The sequence below is a fragment of the Sceloporus occidentalis genome, unplaced genomic scaffold, assembly GCF_023333645.1.
Source record: "Sceloporus occidentalis isolate IW3139 unplaced genomic scaffold, rSceOcc1.0.p SCAF_1, whole genome shotgun sequence".
Classification (NCBI taxonomy): domain Eukaryota; kingdom Metazoa; phylum Chordata; class Lepidosauria; order Squamata; family Phrynosomatidae; genus Sceloporus; species Sceloporus occidentalis.
Window position 1 is genome coordinate 152,374,282 of NW_028316981.1, and position 24,718 is coordinate 152,398,999.

At 42.5% G+C, this 24,718-nt stretch overlaps 1 protein-coding gene across 2 annotated transcripts in view; it reads left to right on the forward strand.

Annotated features, from left to right (window-relative positions):
- Window positions 1-24,718, forward strand: part of KCNH3 (potassium voltage-gated channel subfamily H member 3) — a 70,055-nt gene that overhangs the window by 27,836 nt on the left and 17,501 nt on the right. Inside the window, exons 2-4 of one of the 2 annotated variants that reach the window (XM_089477652.1) lie at window positions 17,406-17,639; window positions 18,671-18,805; window positions 23,810-23,940. In XM_089477652.1, the coding sequence (XP_089333778.1) occupies window positions 17,406-17,639; window positions 18,671-18,805; window positions 23,810-23,940 (500 nt within the window). The remainder of the gene's footprint in view (window positions 1-17,405; window positions 17,640-18,670; window positions 18,806-23,809; window positions 23,941-24,718) is intronic. The other variant, XM_089477661.1, reaches the window with a different exon arrangement.

The following is a 24,718-nucleotide window of genomic DNA, read 5'->3' on the forward strand; positions in this document are numbered from 1 at the left end:
ATATGTGGTGTTCATGTTCATTTTGACATGTATAATTCTTTGATTGCATGAACTACTATCATACATGAGTGTACAAGTGAGAATTGACAGGGTGCAAACTGAAGAGGAAAGGGATTGAAAAATAAAATAAGCAATATTGTCAAATGCTCAAATACTCTATAGTACAGCCACATTTGGAAAACAGTTCATAATCTGCTAGTAGCAGGGCCAGATGAACCTTTGGTTTGATCCAGCAGAGCTCTTCATATGTTATTGTATTCACGTTAGCAGAGAATTCAGTACTGCAATAAGTGGCACCAGCCACTGAGGGCTTATACAGCTTTAAAGGTGGGAAGTAGACAAGTTCATAGAGAGTAGGCCTACTTATTGCTACCAGCCACGATAGCTAAATTGAACCACTGTGTTCAAAGGGAGTGCATACCAGTTGCTGTGGAATAAACAATGGAAGAGGATTGCCTTTGTCTTTGCACCCTACTGTCTTTGCACCCTACTTGTGGAATGCTGGACTGGATAGGCCTTTGTTTGAGAGTTGTTCTTACATCCCTTGCTTAAATGCGTGTTTTTTAAAATTTTTAAATGCACTACTTTTAGCGATCATTTGAATAGAAAGCTCAAACTCTTTCAATTGAGGCCATTTCCACTGTTAAGTACACACCAGCATTATTTTTATAAAAGATGTTTTGAAGAAACAGAATCTTGTAAAGGAACAAAACCCTTCAGTAGATGAGGCAAAAAGGACGACTTTCCCTTATTTACCTTCTGCCTTTTCAGTGGGACAAAGCCATTCAGCACCCTGGACAACTCCACTTCAGGATTTTCTGAGCCAAACTCCTAGAACTGAATTCAAAGGACATCTTTTCTTTATGCATTAGCACTTAATAAAGCTACACTCCAATGCGACAAAACTACCACTCTTATGGGAAGGACCACATCTTCTTTTTCAATTACTGTGCATTGTGTCAGGTTTCATATATAAACTGTGTAGAGTTTAAGATATGATTACTAGGTTGCAAGCTGAAAGTGATAGATTAAATAGCTGGTAAAAGCCAGTTTCAGTTCATGACAGGCCATTGTAAATGATATGGTTGAAAGCACATAGCACAAGTGATTATTTCAAAGGCTGTGTGGATGGCAACATGTTTATTTGAACAGAAAGAAAGGGAAATGTTAAAACTGCATTTCCCCCCATAACAACTATATTTCATATTTTGAAAGGAAGTGATCACGTGACCATGCACTATGAGGAGTAGCTTAGGGAGCTGGATATGTTTAGTTGTTCGACAATGGAATATGCTGCCTTGGAGAGTGGTGGAATCTCCTTCTCTGAAGGTTTTAAACAGAAACCAGATAGCTACCTGTTGGGAGTGCTTTGATGGTGTATTCCTGCATGGCAGTGTAGTTGGCCCTTGAAGTTTCTTCCAGCTGTATGATTCTGTGATTCACTTAACATTTGGAAACAGGCACTGATGTTGGGTGTTTGCAATATGAAGGCTATATCAGCGAAAAGGCAGATAATCAACTAAAAATTGGTTGATGTGTGTTTTTCACCTAAATCTCATCCTGATGGGTCTTATTATAGGGGGGTTACAAGCACTGTTTCAACATTTCCCATTTCACAACTTCTCTGTGTTAGCATTTATTGGTTCACATAAGCCCACATGGCTTGCTTCATTCACTGTGGAATGGATGTTCTCCACCGTCCTTGGCAGCAAGATAACAAATGAAATAACTAACAGTTTACTGCTTTCCATGATACCCAACATTTGCTGTCTGAGGCAGACACCTCTCTCTGCCAAATGATAGAACAGGCCCTCCTGTTAAGCTCATGACAATAATAACCTCCATATGTAGAAATAAATGGTGAATAAAGGATGTACACCCCACAAGAAGCTTTGGGGCACTTGCAAACATAAAGTGATATACCTCGGGGAACTTCCTTCTTTAAGATAGCATTGAATTGCATCTGGCCCAGTATTTTGTTTGGCTGCAGGACACTATCAACTAGGCTGTTCAGATGGAAGTAGTAGTAGGTGTCTGGGCTAAGTGCTTTAGCATTTAAAATAAGTACCAAATGTTGAAGCTTGGGTAACCAAATTAAACTCATGTGTGCCCTCCTTCATGCATCTGTATGCAATGAGTCTCTCTCTCCTAGCAAATTTTCTATCTTCTCATCTTTTCTGGTGGGTATCAAAGGCAATTTCCCCCTTCCCTTAAGCTGAACTCAACATACCCCAGTGCTCTGGCATGTGTGCTCTTCTCTTACACACACCCTGAATAGCAGCTGCTCCCCTGAGTTGCACTCTCCAACAGACTACTAGCCCTGAGTAGGCAATAGGCAGGAGCACACAGTGTCCTGAGTATAAATAGCTCCAGCAATGAGTAGTAACAATAGCTGTGCCACCTGTGCTGAGAACAAGTTGCCTGGATTCAGAAGGGGAGTCAGTGTCAGTTCTCCACACCTCATTTGCACACTCATCCCCTTATTTTTTGTGTGTGTGTGACTGAATATTAAGTTTCTTTGTGTGTGCATGTTTATGCAGGTGTGTGTTGGTACTGTAGAAAGGGGAAATTTATGGGGGTTAATCTCTTTCAAGGTGCATAATTCTGCATTAATCAAAAATCCATCAGTGATGCCTTTATTGGCCAACCAAAATGCACAATATATTTGTTGCATTTTCTGAATTAATCAGTATCCTAAGTATGCTATAGAGAAGAGCCCCAGACAGATTAAGAACCCTGTAGTACCATTGTCCAAGGAGTATTTGTATGTTTGGTTCTTCAGTGCAAGAGGAATGTGAGAGAAGGCAAGATGTCTCTGTAAAGCAGCAGTGTGATGGTGATAAGCCTTTCTTTCCAGCACCATTGCCCTAATAAAAATGATCCCCCTTGTAGTTGGATTTTCCCTTAAAAACAAACAAGTAGAACTGAAACTACAGAGCACCTGCATGCAAAGGGATCTTGCAGTACTTTTGAGACTGTGTAAAAAAAAGTTGTAACATACGCTTTCATAGACTTGGACTACTTCCCCAGACCAAGTCTACAAAAGTGTATGCTACAACTTCTTTATGTTACAAGATCCCTTTGCATCCTGATATTCCAGACTAACATGGTGTTTAGGATTATCACATGAGGACTTACCATGAGCTAATCACTGGGGAAACGTTAAGCAACCGCGTGTGTATATAACCCTGAAATGCTTCCCCAGAATTATGCAATCTTGAGCTCCCTCTATTATCCTGGAATCATTCAGGGAGAGTGAATTTCCTATTAACAGAAAATTAGCGTTAATAGGAAAGTCACTGTCCCTGAACGATGATTCCAGGACGCTAGAGGGAGCTCACAATTCCCTGACGCTAGTGAATCGCTTCAGGGTTACACACACTTGTGCTTGCCTAATGTTTCCCCAGTGATTCACTCTCGGTGAGTCCATGTGTGATAATCTTCGTTGTCTCTGAATTCTACTCAGAGATCCTTGTTTATGTGTATCTAGAGAATGTGCATGTGTGGACAGTGCATGAGGGATGTATTGTCACCTCTGAACTCACCTACAGAAGATGATCAGATGGACACTTGAATCTTATTTCAACAGTGTGGGCCAGAAAGCATCTTCTAGTACACCTGAGGGCAGAAGATTACCTTAGTGGGTGCAAAGCAGACTATGTGGCAAACACATCACTGGTCTCTATTAGAGGGAAATGGTTCAGGAGCTCTGGTGAGGTGTCCAGGTGGCTGCAAATGTTGGTCCCTCATATAGCTCAGGTTTTACCACTGGAGGGAGCTGGCTTGCTCTGCTTCCTGAGGGATAGGGTGGAGGGCTGGCCCTAGCCTATGTTTTTACCAACAGGCAGTGGTCCTGGATTTCAAGCCCATGTAGGGGGCAACTTCTGCTCAAGGAATTTGTAGCAGCAGAAAAGTCAGTGAGGGGGATGTGATGAATGAGATTGGGGGGATATATGGCAAAACAGCAGCCCTACCTGATGTGGCAATGGAAGAATCAGGTAGCAGAGGTGGACAGAATAACATGTGAGGAGCGAGAATGGGAGAGAAGTAGGCTCCATCCCCTGAAGGGAGGAGGCAGAAGGTAGCCTGACATGCTTAAGAGAGGTCACAGAGACAAGTGTGGGAGAAGATGAAAGGGTGGGTGGGAGGCATGATAAAAGGCTGCGGAGTGGGAGACAGAAATGGCAGAGGGAGGGCTGGTTGGAGATCACTGCTTATCCTCTCCTAGAACTTCTCTCTTTAGATCCTCCTTCTGCCCTAGGCTGGCACACCTTGTGAATCTCAGTCATGTAGGTAACCCACCCATTCCTTAAACTGCTCTCCACTCATGATGGGCCAGAAAGAGATTGACACCCTCTGGCGCCATCCTGTGTTCTTAATCAAACAGTTCCAAAAGGACCCCAGCTTCAGGCTGCTCTATAAATACTTAACCCACCCTACATGGCTAATAGTGAGTAACAACAGCAGGCAAATTACAGAGCAGGGCCTGAGCTCACATCGGCACCAACTCAAGCAGATCTAATGGGCCCAGAGCCTGAAAGCTGCTGTCACCCTGCGTATAATTAGAGGGTAGACTAGAACTGGGGAGAGCAGTTTAAACAGGCAGAAGAATGCAGGGGATCTTGCCTGACACCCCCCTCCACCCCATGTTTTAATTACCTTTTAATTTCAAAGAACTGTATTGTGGCTTCAAATGATGTACAACAGAGCAGTGGGGAGGAGGGTCTTCAAGCCACAGTCAGAAGAGAATGTTAGCATGTAGCAAGGCTTCCTTTGGGGGGGGGTCAGGCAGGGAAGGAGGGTGGGTGGGTTTCGAGAGGATTTGGTCCTCTTACAATTAGTATGAATGCCTATAAAGAATCGTGGGGGTAGAGAAAGAGAGGGCTTGCAAACATCAGCTGCAGGACTTGCTTCTAGGGAGGCACTTCTTTTCACCTTAATATCAGAACCATCCCTTAGGCCAGTGGTTCTCAACCTTTCTAATGCCGCGACCCTTTAATACAGTTCCTCATGTTGTGGTGACCCCCAACCATACAATTATTTTCATTGGTACATGCAAATATGTGTTGTCCGATGGTCTTAGGCGACCCCTGTGAAAGGGTCGTTCAACCCCCAAAGGGGTCTCGACCCACAGGTTGGGAACCACTGCCTTAGGCTGATGCCTTTCCATTGTATAGGGCTGTGTGTATTTTGCAGTCTGGTGCAAGGATACAGTGGTATTTGGACTTCTTTGCCTCTTGGGTTAGCTCTTCTGGCAGCAAAACTAAATTTGAAGAGTCTACATTTTCTATAGAGAGTGTGGTGTAGTGGTTTGAGCATTGGACCATGGTTTTGGAGACCAGAGTTTGACACACACACCCCACTCAGGCATAGAAACCCATTGGGTGATCTTGGGCAAGTCACACACACTCTCAGCCTTGGAGGAAGGCAAAGGCAAGCCTCCTCTGAACAAATCTTGTCAAGAAAACCCTGTGATAGGCTCGCCTTAGGGTCAGAAGAAGTCAGAAATGACTTGAAGGTACACAAGAACAAAAAACAACATTTTCTACAGGCAGTGTCTGTTGAAGTCCAAGGGAAGGTGACAGTTTGGAAGTTGGGGTGGGGGAGCAGGATTTGTCATTGGCCAAGAGGTACGGTTTCCATGCTCCTTTCCTTCTCTCTCTAATTAACAATTAATGGTGTTTAAATGTAAGCAGTGTACTTCATGCAGATTGAACAATTTGGGTTGCCTTGGGACTGAATTTCTGTGAATTTTATGTAAGTATGTTTGTGTGTTTAAAAGTGCAGATTATATGTAGCTCTGGTGTACATAGAGACAATCTGTACCTCCAGCACAAGATCTTTTTCTACCAAGGGAGTTGAGACTCAGTCCCCTCTGGCTTAGGAAGGAGGAACCATTATTTATAGAAAAATTTCCTCATCTATTGCCATGATTATGGCTCTAGCTGAAAGACTATCAGCAATTACAGGTAGCTGCCTAAGGTGCTATTTTGTAAAGTTAACATTTCCCTTGCAGCAGCACTTGGTGATGATGGAATGGCATTTCTCTACTCCTCAGTGCTATTTTAATGCAAAGCCAAAGAAGGAAAGAAGGATTGTTATAGGGAAATAAAGAGGGGCTGTAGACTATAGAGCTTTGAAAAGTTACTCTTTAAAGACAGTGATTCCCAGAAACCCCCAGTCAGCAAGTCCAGTGGCCCTGGTGGGGTGGTGGGATTCAAGAGGTTGTAGTCCACCCCCGCTAAAAAAAATAACCCAGAAGGCAGCAAGCAAAAGTTTGTGTTAAAAAAGAAGACCAAAAGAGAGATGTTTTAGTAGACAATAGGGATGCTTTTCCACAGACACCTCAAGTCAGCTACCTCTGCATTCAACAGGCAGAGGAAGATCAAAGAGCACAAAGGCCTGTTACAGACAGCCAAAATAAAGCTGCTTCAAGTCACAGTGGAGGTATGGTGTTTCAATGATGCATGCGTCCTAAGAGTCCAGAAGCCACACCAAAGCCACGCTCCAGTCCTTAGGGCTCATTGAAACACCATACCTCCACTGTGACTCGAAGCAGCTTTATTTTGGCTGTCTGTAACAGGCCAAAGATTGCTTAAGAGTTTGTCCACCCCTTTAAAAGGGCAGGTTTCCTGTGAAACTAACTGCAAATCATGTGCTGAGCTAAAGAGAAAATAAATAATTATAACTGGAGTTGATGAGTGAAATATAGTACCCCTCAGGATCCAAGCCTAGTTTGCATAGTTGTGTCTCCAGACTTAGCTATCTGCTTTTGTTTTATTTGGCAAGGATTTAGAAGGGCAGGAGGAGTACCAAGGGTTGGAGATGAGGAGGGCCAAGGCAGAGACGGCTTGAGTTCTGTGACTCCAATGTGAGGGAGGGCTAAATCCTGCAAGACTTCTGTGTGAACTGTTGAGCCTTCCTGAAGCAGTCAGATTTCTGTGACAGCTCCCAAGTGCCCAGAATGTCTCTGTGATTTGTGAGATTGCTGACCTTGCAGACCTAGCCTCAAATGAACAGCTAGAAGAGGCTATTTTTGGTCTTTAGCTTTCTCTTGGTTTCTTGCTCCTTAGCTGCATTTTGAGGACATGTGTGCTTTACCCTGAATGTGCCGGGTAATATACAGCATGTGCCCTAGATTATGAGCTAATGAGGAAGTCTCTTGAGGTTGCCCCCCATGGGGTTACCATTCTGAAGGGAAGGCCCTGATGTATGGAGATAGCAAACAGGAGAAGGCTGAAAGAAGAGGTTTTGAGCAAGGCTTTTACAGCTTAAGTGCAGAGGGAGGGAGGTAGCAGGAGTTTTTTTTTTAATAATAACAGAAGCACAGAGCAGGTGTGTGGATACCTTGTGTTGAAACCACTTGCCTGCATAATACAGATAGCTGGCTTCTGTGCTGTTCAGAATGAGGGCAGGTTGGATAAACCAGCAGACAATGCCAGTCAAGACTGTGGAAAGGAGTAACAAGGGCTCCTGTTTATCTGACAGATTAGGGATTGGAGGACTGTCCGAAAGTGGAATTGGTTGAAAATTGGGACCCAAGGTTTGTTTAGTTTTAGCTTGCAAATGCCTTTTGGCCACCAGAACCATAAATAACATACTATATAACACTTTTGAATGTGTGCAAAAGCAAAACAAACAATATTCACACACATTCATACACACACGCACACAAACTAGCAGTCCCAAATGAACCTTACTGGCAAGAAGAACTAACAAAAGAATGGAACACCTATCAGATTAATGGAACTTGTCTGTAATTTGTAAGTGTTGAAAGAGCAAGTCATCGGAAAGCAAGTTATCAAAAGGTAGGGGAAGCCTGTAGATTCCTGAAATGGTTAGTGGGAGGAAGGTACATTCTGCTCAGAAGTCTTCCTGCATCTCTCTCTCTCTCCCTCTGTAATTTTGTATTTATAAATAAAAATAATAAAGCTCCTGGATGCTAAATCATCTGCTCTGGAATCCCTCATCTTGAATAACAGACCAGAGTATCAAATGTATTCTATTTATGCTCAAAGATGTTCTGTCTTACCCTGTCTGTAGGTACAAAGAAAAGAGAGTAGTAGCTTATAAGTGATGTGGGAGTAACATTGGCTCCAAAGTCCAACGTCAGTAAACAAACATGGTTGAAATTAAGTAAAGGAAGTAATTAATAGGAGATACATTCTGTTATAGATATAATTATGATACACTTCTGTGCTTTTTGGTTGATAGATCTATTAGTGTCTAGTAATTAGTGCAGGTAGATGTGTAGAAGAGAAGCATGACAGGCACCAAGAAGCTGCTGTGTTGTCTAGGGCACACCAGTGTCCTAGACTACCTCTTGCAGGACTGATGATGGAATAAAATGGGTTTTGCCCCATCTGATGGGAGTTAAAATCCAGCCAGCGTTAGAAGGCCATACACTCCCTTCTCCCTTGCCTTCATTTTCCATATGCAAATGTGAAACATGAAACATCATCAGGCTGGAAGCACACGAACTAGCTGTAATGTCTTTGTGGGATCAAGGCTATACACATGATGCTGCTACTTTTGGGGCTCACTAGTAATAAGTCCCAATCCACATTAATTCCTGGATCAAACCAGTTCTTGAAGTTCCACTCTCAGGATCTATTTTATCTTCATTTAGGTCAGCCCTATTTTTAGAGGGATTTTTCTGTATTTTTATAGTATCCCCGCATAAAAGCCCAAAAGCCACAAAACACTGCTAGCTTTATTGGACCAACCAAAATGCACAAAATACATGTTGCAAATTTTTGAAGCTCCACTGGCTTCTTCATCAAGAATGTTAAAAATCATTCCGGAGAAAGCTTCCAACATGTATTTTGTGCATTTCAGTTGGCCCAATAAAGGTAGCCCTGCTTTGTGGATTTTGGATGTTATTGTACTGTACTTTGCTACATGGCCAACACAGCTATCCATGGCTAATTTTTAAAGCATTTTTGAAAGGTAACTAAGGCATGAACCAGCGACCAGGTTTGCCTTCCCCAAGGAAGAGTGCAGCTGGTGCAACAGCTGGAGATGGGCAAAGGTGCCCCTAGCCACCACAGTAGCCTGTCTTTCCAGGAGTAGTGCTGGGTCCAGGAACACCCTGCTGGGAGAGGTCACCTGGAGCTTTGTGGCCGGGTGTCATCAGTATGCTGATAATACCCATCTCTATCTGTCCTTTACAACTGATGCCAAGGAGGTTGTGGTAGTACTGAATTGTTGTTTGGATGCAGTAAATAATAATAATAATAATAATAATAATAATATAGTTTTTATTTGTATCTTCCTGCCTCTCCCAATGGATCAAGGCAGGATCACAACAGAGTTAAAAACACTTGTAATATTACAACATTAATTACAATTAAAACCACAGCTAAAAACATAAAACATCAATCATCAATCAATCACTGGGTCAGGTGCTCTTGGTCCGTACCAATGGTCTTCATAAAAGTTCAGGAGGATATGTGTGGCGGAAGAGCTCTGTCTTTACCGCCCTCTTAAAAATCTCCAAGGATGTAACAAGGCGAGTCTCCTCTGAGAGTCCATTCCATAGTCTAGGAGCAGCTACACTGAAAGCTTTTTAGGAAGTGGAAACATGTTTGGATGATGGCACCTCTAACAGGTTCTTCCCACTTGTTCTAAGAGTGCGTGGCAGATTGTATGGGGAGATGCGTTCCCGTAAGTAACCCGGGCCCAAGCCATGTAGGGCTTTAAAGGTAATAACCAACACCTTGTACTGTGCCCGGAAGCTAATTGGGAGCCAGTGTAGCTCTTTTTAAATAGGTGTTATATGGTCAAGTCTCTAAGAGTTAGTGACCAACCTAGCTGCCGCATATTGCACTAGTTGAAGCTTCTGAACTTGATACAAGGGTAGCCCCATGTAGAGCTCATTACAGAAATCAAGGCGAGAGATTACCAGATCATGTACTACAGCTTCAAAGTCCTTTTGGTCGAAGTAGGGTCGCAGTTGGCGTATCAACCGAAGTTGGTACCAAGCACTTCTGGCCGTCACATCCACTTGAGATGACAAACGTAGAGATGGATCCAGAAGTACTCCCAAACTGCGAACTTCATCCTTCAGGGGAAGTGTAACCCCGTCTAGGAGGGGAGGACAGATTTCCTTCCCCAGACCTAAGGAACCTATGGCAAGTACCTCCGTTCTCTCTGGATTCAGCCTGAGTTTGTTTTTCCTCATCCAGCCCATTACTGACTCAAGGCAGGAGTTCAGAGGGGAGATGCCATCCTTAGTCACTGTAGCAGTCGGAGACATAGAGAAACATATTTGGGTGTCATCAGCGTACTGATAACCCCACGCCCCATGACTCCAGATGATCTCTCCCAATGGTTTCATGTAAATGTTAAATAGCATGGGGGACAGAATGGCATCTTGAGGGATGCCAGATATAAGCTCTTTCCAAGAAGAGCAACTGTCCCCCAGCCTCACCATCTGGGACCTGCCTGAGAGGTAGGATCGGAGCCACTGGAGCGCAGTGCCCCCTATGCCCAACTCCCTCAGGCAGTCCAGAAGGATACCATGGTCGATGGTATTGAAAGCCGCTGAGGACTGGATGTGGGTGTACAGACTGAGGATTAATCCAAATAAGATGGAAGTCCTGCCAGTCAGCAGGAAAACCAACCTGGGACTGGGATCACACCCTGTTTAGCCTGGACAAAAGAAGGCTGAGAGGTGATATGATAGCCATGTTTAAATATTTGAAGGGATGTCATATTGAGGAGGGAGCAAGCTTGTTTTCTGCTGCTCCAGAGAACAGGACCTGGACCAATGGATGCAAGCTGCAGGAAAAGAGATTCCACCTCAACATTAGGAGAAACTTCCTAACAGTAAGGGCTGTTTGACAGTGGAACAAACTCCTTCCTCGGAGTGTGGTGGAGTCTCCTTCTTTAGAGGTCTTTAAGCAGAGGCCGGATGGCCATCTGTCAGGGCTACTTTGATTAGGAGTTCCTGCATGGCAGGGAGTTGGACTGGATGGCCCTTGTGGTCTCTTCCAACTCTGTGATTCTATGATTCTATGAATTAATATTTATATTAGTGTGTCAGCTTTTATTTTGTAACATCATACATTTTCTTGAATGCCGTACATTTATGGTACCTTTTCCAACTTTGTGATTAGGACATCTGGTCACCCTGCCCATGTAGGTCATCCACTAAGGCCGTTTCTGTCCCATAACCAGGCCTGAAACCAGATTGGAATATATCCAGGGAAATCATTTCACCCAAGAAAGCCTAGAGTTATGGTGCCCCCACTTACTCTAGAAACTTACTTAGAAATTAGAGACTGGCCAATAGTTACCTTGGGAAGTGTAGTCCAATGAAGTCCCTCTCCTCCCCCCCCCCCCCCCCCCAGCAAAGGTCTTACAGTTGCTTCTTTTAGGAAGGTTGGGACATAGCCTTCTTTCAAAGAAGCATTTGCAACCTCCATCATCTCACAGACCATTCTTCCCTGGAACCTTTAATTAGCCAGAATACACATGGGTCTGACAGATAAGTAGTTGGCCTCACCTCTCTAGGAACTTGTCTACATCAGCATGTTGAATAACCTGAAACTCATCCTTCAAAACTGGAGAAATATGTGCCTCAGTTACCCCCCAGACTCTACCTTAATCCAAGTTATATCGAATGAGAGCAGTTTTCTCCACAAAGTATTTAGCAAATTCATCACAACACTTTTCTAAGGGCGCCTCCTCAGCAGTCCAAGGTGTAGGATATTATTATATCTTACCCTTTAACTACCCAGAACAGCCACATTGTTCTGGGTGTGCTACCCTCACTGCTGCGAAATAAATTCTAAAATTGACCTTAACCCATGCTTGATGGGATTTATCCCAAGTCTTTCTCCACTGTTGCTCTATTCATCTACCCAAGTGCTTCATTGCCCTGGATTCCACAGAAAACAAAGAAGTCCATGCTCTGAACTCAAGTTAAGGACACTTGGGAGTAACTCTGTGGATTGCCTGGATCATCTCCCTGTTCCACAGATCAACTAGGCATCGACAGAATCACCAGATTCTAGAGAGGGTGAAATGTTGTTAATATGTGTTTTGCGCTATCTTTCAGAAAGACACTGTTGGCAGAAATTTTAAATAAGACTAGTACTATAAAACTGGTACAAAGATCAATGGGATGTTTTATATTAGATAGTTTCATTCTAAGTTGTTCTCATTTTATTTGTTTTTAAAGGCTGGATCATATTATTGATTTTATTTATTTTTATGGCAATTATAGTTAAACTAGTCTGTAAAAATCTCCCCTCTAAAAAAGCAGGGTATAGATCTGTAAATAAACAAGAACATACATACTGTCCTATCCACTGCTCAGTTCTACTTCATTCTAGTACTGTTCAGAGCATCATATGTGTTTATATTCATTCTTTTCAAAAATAACTTTCCAAGTTCTGTTTTTGGAGGACACTTTCAGGGAAGGAGATTCACTCTCTGGGTATATCTGAACTTCAGTTCACCTGTCAGACCTCCCACTCCCAGAATTCTGGGGGTTCTCTATTAGGAATCCTTAACGCATATGACCATCACAGAACTATAGTTCTAAAGATAAGGGGCAACTGCTTTAAGTCAGTAATGAAGGTGGACTGTGGGACTCCTTCTGCAACTGGTTCCCCCAGGCAATTCTATCGTCTTCAGCTCCACAGGTGTATTCCTGGAAACAGCTCTGTTGCCCTGGGTCCCTACCACTTATTACATAGAACTGCATCTTCTCCCAGATGGCTCATTGCCTTGGTTCCTACACACAATCTCTTTCGGGGTTTGAGAGTGTGTCTTTTTCTACAGGCTCAGGAACAAGCTTCTCCTTTTGGTAAGGAGCCACGATGGGGTAGGAAGAGTCAAGCTTAAGACAGTTAAGTTAAAGCAGCAGCGACAACAGCAAATACTGTTCTTTAGAAGAAATACTGCTCTTTAGAAGGAAAACATCTGGTGGAAAGAACAGACAAGATAGAAATGCTGGCTTTATAAAAATGAAATCTACTTCCCTTGCCTGGGCAAATTCCAGTTTGAACCATGAAGAATTATGCCCTCTGAGCTTTGATCTACCTGTCTTGTTTAGTCAACTACACCATAGACCAGCCTTCCATAACTTCCAGATATCCTCCAGCTGTGTTGGAGTATGATCCCTGTTATTCCTCAGCCACTGGTCATTCTTGTGTTCTTGCACAGTTAGGGGGTGCAATGTTAAGGGAGGCCATGGTATAAGCCATCACCTTTGACTGCTGTATTTCCTTTTCATGTGAAAGCAGCTGTGTATTTCAGTATGTGTACATTTAGCCTGAAACATGTCACAAAATCAAGGCTCTCTCTCCAGTGTTAGAGAGTTGTTTTTTATGCAAATTTATTTTTAGCTTTTGAGATGGTTAGGAAGCATCCAGCAGCTTCTGACATGGTCATACATACAAAAGGGCAGGATGGATGAAACATGTCCTTTAATATACTGTGGAAAGTGTCAGCATCCTCAATGGTTCATTGATTGTGTGATAAGTATGATCCAATGTACTGCACATAGATACTTTCCTTAAAAGGTGTGTTATTTTTGCTGCCGAGAGGACTTGGATTTGTCAGTAGTTTAATGGTGAAATAAATAAGGGCTGCACTGCACATGCCATGGAATTTCTGGGTTGCTTGCTGCTGCTGCCTCTTCTTCCTTGTCTGCAAAAATCTGGTCTTGCTTCTGTGCTTTTAACTCCAACTTAGCATGTAAACATTGACAAGATAGTCCAAGATATTTTGGTACCAGAGGTAGAAAAACAAATTGTGCCCACCCCACCTGCCCAGATTAAAATGTATGGTACCTAAAGCCAGCCAAGGTGTTTGGGGGAGACACATGGGGCAGACTACAAGCACCTATCCTAGTGTGTGCACATGTGCCTTTAAGTTGCCTGTCAACTTAGGGTGACCCCATGGATTTCAACAGCAGGGCATTCTTAGGTAAGGAAGACTCAGAGGTGATTTTGCCAGTTCCTTCTCTGAAATATAGCCTGCAGGCAGGATCTAATGTCTGTCCCAGTATCTTGAATTAACAAAAGCCTACCAGAACAAAAATAATTTAAATCTGCTCAGTGATAAGGCTGGCCTTGAAAATACATACATTGGCCTGTTACAGACAGCCAAAATAAAGCTGCTTCGAGTCACAGTGGAGGTATGGTGTTTCAATGATGCATGCGTCCTAAGAGTCCAGAAATCGCACCAAAGCCACGCTCCAGCCCTAAGGACTGGAGCATGGCTTTGGTGTGGCTTCTGGACTCTTGCATCATTGAAACACCATACCTCCACTGTGACTCGAAGCAGCTTTATTTTGGCTGTCTGTAACAGGCCATTGACATTTCACTTCTGTCTATGCTCAGAAACTTTCTCCTGCTACACTTCTTAATGTGGGGTTAGACTTTTTGGTAACAGTGAAAGATAAACTCTTACTTTTGGGTGTCCTACAATTCTCACTAACATTCTCATCTCTGCTGTCAAGTGTTTGCTGTTTTTCCTTTCAGATTTAACTTTCTCGTGGTTCTTTTCTCCTCGTAGAGCAAACTTGGGAGCATGCAGCTCTCTAGTGTTGTTGGACTACAGATCCCATCATGTTTAGCCAGCATAGTTAATACTGAAGGATGAAGTGGGAGCCCAGCATCATCTGGAGGGTTTCCCATCCCTGCAGTAGGAGAAAATTGCTAGCGAGCCACACAGACACACACCCATGTATTGTCTGTTTCTGGTGGCCTCTTTTCCGCAATAAAGTTTGGAGAGAGAATTCCACAGAATTCCATACCATATGTAGTGCAGCTCTTTCACACAAAAGGAAGCATGGAAGTTTGTGGTTTTGCAAATGCTAAAATTTATTTATTTATTTATTTATTTAAGCCCACAAGGACTCCCAAGGTGACAAACAAAGAAAAGCAATTAAAACAGTACAAATCAGCACAACCGTGTGATTCACCACTTTCACCTAGTAACATTCAGTTGGAGACAAAGGCCTTGCTGTGCTAATGGGCTGGCTTGTTCTTTAGTTTTTTTGCACCGAGTAACAGGGGGAAAAAACACTTTGCTACATCTGGCTGATCACTTCCATGGGTTACAAGGCACTGCTGTGCTCAGGTCTGGCTCCTGGGCTTCCCCTTGGGACACCTGACTGGCCCACTGTGGGAATGGGATGCTGAACTAGGGCCCTTTCCATACTACACAATTATGGCACTATGATTCCACTTTAACAACTGTGACAACATCCTGGGATGGACAATTGAGGGAGGTGCCTTTAGAAGGCTCAGCAAGTGATCCTCTCTGGTGCCTCTGCTTAAACCACAACACACCCACCCCATTGCATAGGAGGTAGCTATGGCCATTAAAGTGGAATAATAGTACTATAACTGAATAGTGCAAAAAGGTGCTATAATGATGGTCCCTGGTTTGATCCACCAGCACTCAAATCCTGAGGCTAGCCACACACTACTGGATCTACATGGCTTCCTTGATTTGAAATTTTACTGGCTCATTTTAATGTTAATTGTTAGAAAATTGTTAAAACATAAACTTGATTGTGGGGGGACGGGGGAGTGAAGCCAGAGAATTTTTATGATTAAGGGGGGGGGGGGTTGGTCTCTTACTTTCTCAGGGTTTGTTGACTAAGACTGCTACCACACTGCAGAATAAATGCAGTTTGACACTGCTTTAACTATCATGATTCAATGCTATGGACTCCTAGGATTTGCAGTTTGATGTGGCACCAGAGCTCTCTGACAGGGAAGGCTAAATATCTCACAAAATTACAAATCCCAAGATTCCATAGAATTGAGCCACTAAAATTAAAGTGGTGTGAAACTGCTTTAATTCTGCAGTGTAGATGCAGACTGCCCCACAGCCATCCTCTCTTCTATTTCGCCCGCTTGTTGCTCCTGCCCTAGCCACTAGGCAACACTCTTCTGCCTGGTCTAATAGACTATTGCTCTCTGATGCTTACGATCACCACTCAGATTTTCTAGAACTGATTCCAATCTTTTATTTTCATTTCCCCCTCCAGATACAGAAGGGACAAAGCAGGAGGAAGATGCCAACAGAGCACGCATTTCCTCGTCCCATCATCTTCTTTTGATTCAAATCAATGTAAAGGAATCAGGGGTGGGGGTGGGCTCTGGCTCTCTCTGCTGGTGAGAATCTGGGAGTGTTGAGTCCAGATGCTGCAAGCGATGACTAAACTCTGCACAGAACAAACAGAGTAAAAATAGTCAGAAGCTGGAGATGTACCAGATGGTGCCAACTCCTGGAAAGATGGTGGGGAAGTAGTGGAGGAGACATCTTGCCTTCCCCACCTTATACTGAGCAAATAGAGAAGGAGACATGACAGAGCATACCTACATCCACTGACTCTGCCCTATACCTACATGTCTCCGCATATCCTCTACAGATTATCCCTTTCTCCTCCCACTCTGCTTTGATGATGGCAGGTCTTAATCCCCTGTTCCACTGCCATTCACTTTTCCTCATGTGTCATGTCTTTTTTAGGCTGTAAACCTGAGGGGCAGGGAACTGTCAGATTAATTGTAAACCACTGTAAAAGCCTGTGTGGCTGAAAAGCAGTGTATAAATACTCTAAAATAGATAAATAAATAGGTAGTGTGAAAGGGCCCTAAGTATAAATGCTAGCATGGTGTGCCAACAGGATTGTGGCCACGGTCATCACTAACTCAAATCCTGTTTATTGCCTTGAGGATTACTAAATAATATTTGCCAAATTATTTTCAGCAGTAACAGGTCAATTCAAACGTGAAAATGAGAGTTATTGAGTATTTTGCACTTCTAGGTGATGTGAGATCAAATTACAGGTGTCTTCTAGCGAAGCAGGAGAGATACTACCTCCCACCAATTAACATAGAGTTCTCCAAACACATCTTCCCATGAACTACCATTGGATTAAATTATATATCAGAGCAAAGGCTGAGGAAGAATTACTTTCCTAAAATCTGCTAAGTACAGGTTGATTTTTCCTTATCTGAAATGCTTGGGACCAGGAGGGTTTTCGATTCCAGCATTTTATTTTATTTATTTTTATTTTGAAATATCTGTATGTACATAATGAGACGCTTTGGAGGTGGGACTCAAATTTAAACACAGAATTCATTTATGTTTCATATACTCCTGGTGCACATACCTTGAATGTTATTTTATACAATATTTTAAATACTTTTGTGCATGAAACAAAGTTTGTGTACACTGAACCATCAGAAAGGAAAGGTGTCATTATCTTAGCCACCCATGGAAAAAGTTTGGGTTTTTGGAGTGTTTTGGATTTTGCCATTCCGGATGAGGGAGATTCAAGCTATGGTTGTATAGTTTATGTGGATCTTGAACGCATCTCTTCCCCAGATTCTTGGCTATCTGCTGGATGCTTCTTCCTTTCTCTCTTGCAGACAGCAATTTTGTGTTGGGTAATGCCCAAGTGCGGGGAGCCTTTCCAGTGGTTTATTGTTCCGATGGCTTCTGTGAACTGACTGGTTTCTCCCGAGCAGAGGTCATGCAGCGTTGCTGTGCCTGCAGCTTTCTCTATGGGCCTGACACCAGTGAACTCGTCCGTGCTCAGATCCGCAAAGCCCTCGATGAGCGCAAGGAGTTTAAGGCTGAGCTCATTCTGTACAGGAAAAGTGGTGAGTTCTCTTTCCCATAAAATGGCTGGTACTGGCAAGACTCCCATGATTCTCTGGGGAGAGGAATGAGGCAGTCTTATGGGATGGGGTCAGAGCTTAGGAAAGTAGCTTTTTTGGACTACTACACTAAGAATCACCCAACCAGTTTTCAGAGAACTGTAGTCAAAGTAATTTTTCCCCAAGCTCTGGATGAGTTAAAAGGCGGGGTCAAAGCCTGGCTACAGTGTGATCCTGTGGAGGCATGCATGCAAGAAGGTTGAAATGGAAAGAGCCTCTGCACCTTTAACAACTATGCAGCAGAAGAATTATCTCTTCATCTGTTACTAGGTAAAATAAGGGACAGGGCAACCTGCTTTCAGTGGCTGCATGATAAGCAGCACCTGCTATAATTCCCACTTCCACACAGCCATGAAAGGTACAGGAGTCCTTTCCTGTTTTTTACCTGACAACACTATTTTATCTACTAAGTGTCCCTGTTCTTCCCATGTGAAAGGGCAGGAGTCCTGTCTGCTAATCCATCTGGGTGACAGGATCCATCTGGGGTGGAAAAGGAAAACTGTTTTAGGAACTTATGAATGCTGCCTTGTGTCAGGCAGAACTATTGGTCCTACTAGTTCAAAGCTTGGAAAAGTTACTTTTTCAAGCTATGGATTGCTCCTGGTCTTTTCCCCTGTTGGAAGTGCCAGAGATTGAACTTGTGTTCTTTGCTTGCAAAGCAGGTACTACTCTTCTTGAGCCATTTCCCTAAAGAAGGCTGCTTTTTGCTGGCCTGGCTCTGAGATTGAGACACAGCGATGCAGAGGTGTCTCTCTTGTGGTTTAATCATTTCCCAGAAATGGCCATGTAAGGACTGGTGGAAGGGGTGAGCTGGCACATCCAAGCCCTGGAGAAGCTCTCTCTTCCAGAGTGGAGGCATAGTGGCAAAGGGGAAGGTTTCAATATTTTTCTTCCAAGCGCAATGTCTTTTACCATGCCAGCCTATACACACACTTGAGTTCATAATTAATCTCACATGTTTCCTTGCTTTTTAGGTGTTCCCTTTTGGTGCTTACTGGATGTGGTGCCCATCAAGAATGAAAAGGGAGATGTGGCACTTTTTCTGGTCTCTCATAAGGATATCACTGAGACCAAGAGTAAAGCATCAACAGAAAACTGGAAAGAAGGAGGTGAGAAGAGGGCTAAGGGAGGGCAGAATGGTCCTGTAGATTTAGTGGATCCAGAATGCCTCAGAGAAATTAAATTGATGGGTGAAAAAGGCTCCTTCTCTGGTCCTGGGACAGTATTTCCCCCTTTGTTGTTATTCGTGGAGATCCCTATGGAGGAGACATCTCCAAGTCCCCCATTCTTCCACTACTCTGTTTAAATCTTGCAGATTCATGCCTGTGACCTCCCTGATTGATTCTAGGCATCAGGCATGCTGCCTTCCATTCTTTCTACTACATTCTACCTTTCATAGCATGATTGTCTTTTCCAATGAGCCCTTGTTGTTGTTGTTGTTGTTGTTGTTGTTTGCCTCCAAATTGTTTTTGACAAATGGTGTTCCTACGGGGGTGGGGAATGGGTTTTCTTGGCAAGATTCTTTAGAGGGGGGTTGCCATTATCATTCTCTGAGGCTGAAAGATTGTGACTTCTTCAAGGTCATCCAGTGGGTTTTTTTAAATGCTTGAATGGGGAATCCAATCCTGTTCTCCAGCATCGTAGTCCAGTGCTCAAACCACTACACCAGGTTGGCTCTCCAATGAGCCCTTACTGACTACTTAAAGTTTACTACCTTTTTTAATCCACATACCTCAGTGAGAGGTAGACATTTCTTGAACAGATGTTAAGGGAGATGTGAATGAGGACAGGCAAAACAGAAGAGAGAGGGAGGGAGAGAAAATGCTTCAAATGCTTATTAACATCAACCAGGAAGATGCCACAGCTTACTTTTCCTTGGCTGGAGTCTTCTGCTTTGAACAGCTGCACATGAGGCAGGTGACATTTCCTTCATCATCACCACCTTTCCAGGTGTGGGAAAATGACACATTTTGAATTTCTGCGAGTCATGGATTGATGACAGGCATAGGAATCTTGCCAGAAACAAAAGCAGCCAGCCTCCTGTTAGGCATATCACAAAATCACTTGTCAAATTTATTTGGGGATGGGGTGGGGGGTGGCGACTTGCATTAAGGAGCTGGTTGTGCAGTTTTCGATTCCTTAAATCTCTTGAAAATATATAAATGATTTGAAAACTGGCAATGTCACCATCTGCCCATATTACTTTAATTTCTTAAATGCAGTGTACTTTTAATCAGAGCTAGGAAGTGTGGGGGAAGGTTGAACTACAGCTCCCACAATCTCCCAGCCAGCATGATCCCTCCTGCCTCTTCCAAATCCTACTTCTTTGCTCAGCAAAGCAAAGCTGTGCATTCTGAATAAGTTATAAATGGTTGTATATTTTTGCATATTTTTCCAGTTTTGTTGGCTTTTAAGAAAGGAGAAGGGATTGCTCAGAGACTTGGTCTCTGCCTCAACAGAAGCCCAGTTTGGGGCTTACTCTGCTCACGCTTTCAAGCATTTCTTCTCAAAATCAAATCAGACAGTAGAGATAACACCCTGGTGGGGTCCTCTTCCTGCTGCAGTGGAGGAGTGAGCGCCCCAGACCAGCAATGAAGCCATGAGGGCAAGCAGGCCAGTGCCGGCCCCCCTGAACAGCCGCCCCCCCCCACACACACACACACACTGGGCATACCAAGCATGGTGATGCCACTGGGAATAATTTCTGGTGGATACCCTTATACAGCTGCTGCAGCAGCATTTGGAATGGGAGAGAAATTCATATGCTTTACATTTTTCATTCCATTTGGAATGGGAGAGAAATTCATATGCTTTACATTTTTATATGCACGTGCCTAAATTTTACTGTTTGATCTCATACATGCAACGAAACAGATAAACTTTAATGCCTGCATTTTTCAATACAGTTCTGATTTTTCAACAGTTTTTTCAATACTGTTCTCCAATTTCTTTTTTTTAAAAAAGAAATTTGATATTGTGTTTGCTGTCATAATTCAGTGGCAAAAAAAAAATTAGGGGGAAATGCATGTAAGTAACTTGATATAAGGGAAATTGCTTGCAGGGATATGTATATTAGGGTGAAATGTGTGAATATATAATGGAGAAATGTGTATGAAAATGTGTATAAATTTTCATGCAAACTTTTTTAAAAGCCTCAAACCAATGGAGAAACAAAGCAAAACAAATTTAATGAGACAGCAGAAATCTAAAATTGACAGATATGTTTGCCCATTTTTTATTTTTTTATTTTTGGCTATGCACGCCTTTTCCTGGACTTTTTACTTTCCCATTCATGTTTGTCTGCAAAGTGTATGTTTCCTACTTTTAAACTTCTCTGCTCATGGACACTGCAGTACAGTTTGTCTAATACTGCCCATTCTGATTTGTCACATTGAATGTCTTATTTTAGGAAGACAGTTGGATAATAACTTTGACAACCATTATTTCTCTTTGGTTCCATCCATCCATCCATCCATCCATCCATCCATCCATCCATCCCCTTATTTATATCCCTTCTGCCTTTCTCCGAGATTCGGGCTGCCTTTACACTGCAGAATTAATGCAGTTTGGCACTGCTTTAACTGCCATGGCTTAATGCTATGGAATTTTGGAATTTGTAGTTTTGTGAGTTATTTAGCCTTCTGTGTCAAAGAGCTCTGATGCCACAACAAACTACAAATCCCATGATTTCATGAGATGGAGCCATGACAGTTAAAGCAGTGTCAAATTCCATTAATTCTGCAGTGTAGCAGCAGCCTTCAGGTGTCTTACAAAAAGACCAGAAATTACAATGTAAAACCACATTGTTAAAAACATTTTAACAGAAATAAAATCATGTATTTTCAAACATAGTTAAAAACAGTACAGCACTATAAAAAAACCATTTTCTTGTTTTAAAAAAACTTTTCAAAAGAGAACATTGCATGTGAAGAGTGCAGAGTTCTGTGTGGTCACCGGTCATATGATCCAGGAGTTAGTGAAGTAGCCAGGCAGTAGGAATCTTTTTTAAAATTGCAGATCTGGCTGCAAAATATGGACAAGAGATGTCATCACACATTTTTGTCTTACATGGATGTAGCTAAAACATGGGGGGGGGGGCGGAAGCACATGGTCTCATGTAGTTTTCTCAAGCTCTTTTAGTAGCACCTAAGGTTCCTCAGTTTTTTTAAAAAAGAAATTTGATATTGTGTTTGCTGTCATAATTCAGTGGCAAAGTATTAAATGCACTATAGTCTGTGATTTCATCAGTATCCCAGCAGTCAATACCATATCAAAGTTAAAATATATTTAATCTTTATCAGTGCCTGTTATTTTTAATAATGAAATTAATCTTCTGAAATGTTAATCAAATATGAGTGGGTAGATTGTATTTGTTATTAATGACATTTAAATATAAAATAAAATGAAATATGAAGCATTTCAAGTGAAAGACCCTATCTCTTTGTTTGCACCTGCCCAAATGTTAAGATCTTCAGGGAAAGGTTTTTGATCCAATAACTATCACAGGCACATTTGGTGAAGATACAAGAACATGCCTTCTCAGTTCTTGCTCCCAGGTTGTGGAATTCTCTCCCATGGCAAGTTCAGTTGCCGTCCCCCATTTTATGTCCTTCTGCTGGCAGGTGAAGACTTTTTGTATTCAGATGGGCCTTTGGCTTATAATTTGTGTGGCAAATAAAACATTTGGGGTGGTCATGCTATATTTTGATTGTACACTCATCCCTCCATATTTGCAGCTTTGATAATTGCTGATTTGATTATTCATGGATTTGATTAATATGTTCTCTAGGAATATCTAAGTCCTCCAGTGCAACTCAATGGTCAACCTTAACTAAAAGTTGCACTGAAAGACCTAGAGATTCCTAGAGAGAATACTCTACTATTTGTAGCTCCTCCAGTGCAGTTCTATGGTCAGTGTCTGTCGGACGTTGACCACAGAGTTGCACTGGAGGACCTAGAGATTCCTAGAGAGGTGTCCTCTCGGATAAAAACATGGTGTTTTTGTTATTTGCATTTTTCCATATCTGTGGGGGTCTTGTGCCCCTAACCCTAGCGAATATGGAGGGACAAGTGTACTTCATATTGATTTAACTTTTTTTAAAAAAAAAAACTAACCTGTTCTTTAATTTTTTAAAGATGAAATTGAAGGGACTTAGATCATGGGAGCCTTGTGTGCTATCCAGATATGGAGCACAGGAAGCTGCCTCATGCTGAATCAACCATTGCCCCATCTGACCTGATAATGTCAACACACACCTTCTTGAAACTCTACTATTGCATCCAGGCCCCATTAATTTTGATGGTACCTATTTGCTTTACTCCTTCAGTTGTCCCCATGGACACAAGAATATGGATTGAGGCATCTTCTTCTTTCTCCCACATGTGGTGATGTGTATGTAAAATGCTGTGTTTATATTACATTCTCTCAAGCTGAGATGTCACACTGAGGATGGAAAAACAGCCAATTAGTTCTGCTAGCTAGCTGAGCAGCTTGGCTAGATGAAAAACAATGACAACCCTTTGTGGTTTACATGATGAATAGTGTTGCCTGTACAACTGTCATAGCTAATAGGCAAAGAGATTTTTTTTGTGTGTGCCAGCATGGAAGGGGGGTGTAGATAGAGCACACATAGTATGGCATGCTGATTCCAGCATTTGGCACCGGAAAGAAATTTCACATGCTTTCAAAAATCTGGAAAAGTTGAACAAGAGCTCTCCTCCCCAGAGTTGCTTTAATGATAGTAAGACTACTGGAGTATCTAGAGAATCTTTGCAAAACATAGCAAGACTTCAACTAATTACTCTTAAATAGTCTGCAACTCTGATAAATTGATATATGATCACAACACAGATAAAGATCAGTTTCAGATGCTTCAGTTGTGAGGCTAAACTTCAAACCCTTGTCACCCAGATTTATGCATCAGATATACAAAAAGTTCACAAGAAGCAAAAATCCATTGTAGGCAAAGACTAAGAGTTACCCTAAACACACAGCGTTCAAGTTCTTTTCTACTGTCCATTTCCAAAACTGAGTATTGTTGGTTTCATAAGAATAAAATTTAACATCTCTCGTGCTGATTTGTCAAATTGCATCCAACTTCTGCTCTTCTTAGGTGGACGACGACGCTACAGCCGTGCTGGGGCGAAAGGTTTCAACGCCAACCGTCGTCGAAGCCGGGCTGTGCTCTATCACCTGTCAGGGCACCTCCAGAAGCAGGGCAAAGGGAAACGCAAGATCCACAAGGTACGTGGTATAGGAATACTCAACAGATGGGAAGATGGGGGTGAAACTCCCAGGAGCTTAGTGGGCATTAAGCTGTTAGGCTGAATCTATATGCTTTGGTAGTTGGCAAATATTTATTTATTCATTTGCAAATAATTAAATAATTAAAATGAAATGCTTGTCACCCAGTCTCTCACTACAAGAGGCAATTGGCTTAACAGACAACACTAGTAAAAGATAGATGGGAAGTCATAAAGACTCTCTGCTAATCTGTGGACAAGCTGAGCCCAGAGTCTTTCTCAAGCTATTTGTCCCTGGCAGGTTATCACTGGCACAAGACCTCTGGGAGGCTGACTGCCAGTCCTACTGCCAACCTAAAATGTAGTTATAGCATCTAGTGTTTGGCAAAGGCAAACCAGCAGCTGCCCAGCACTCAAGCCCAGGGAGAGTTCCCTAAATTCATTTTAAAAAACAATTCTTATTTAAAGTCCCTTTGAAAACTAGTTAAAATTGTGAATGCATTCTTTTGCCCAGATCGAGAGAAGGGGAGATCAATCATGGGAGCAAGGCTTTGTACACAAGTCTCCTTGGTGAGATTAGTAAATTTAGGCATATCAAAATGTGAACGCCTCCCCTCCCCCCATCTGTGTTTCATTACTTTCAGTGGAGAATGCTTTCTATTCTGGTTCACATCTATATATTTATGTACCTTGTGCATGTGCAACGGAGCCCTGCAGTTTTTGGCAAGTTGATCCACATGTGCTCTCACCAGTTTTTTTTCTCCTAGACTTTGGGCAAA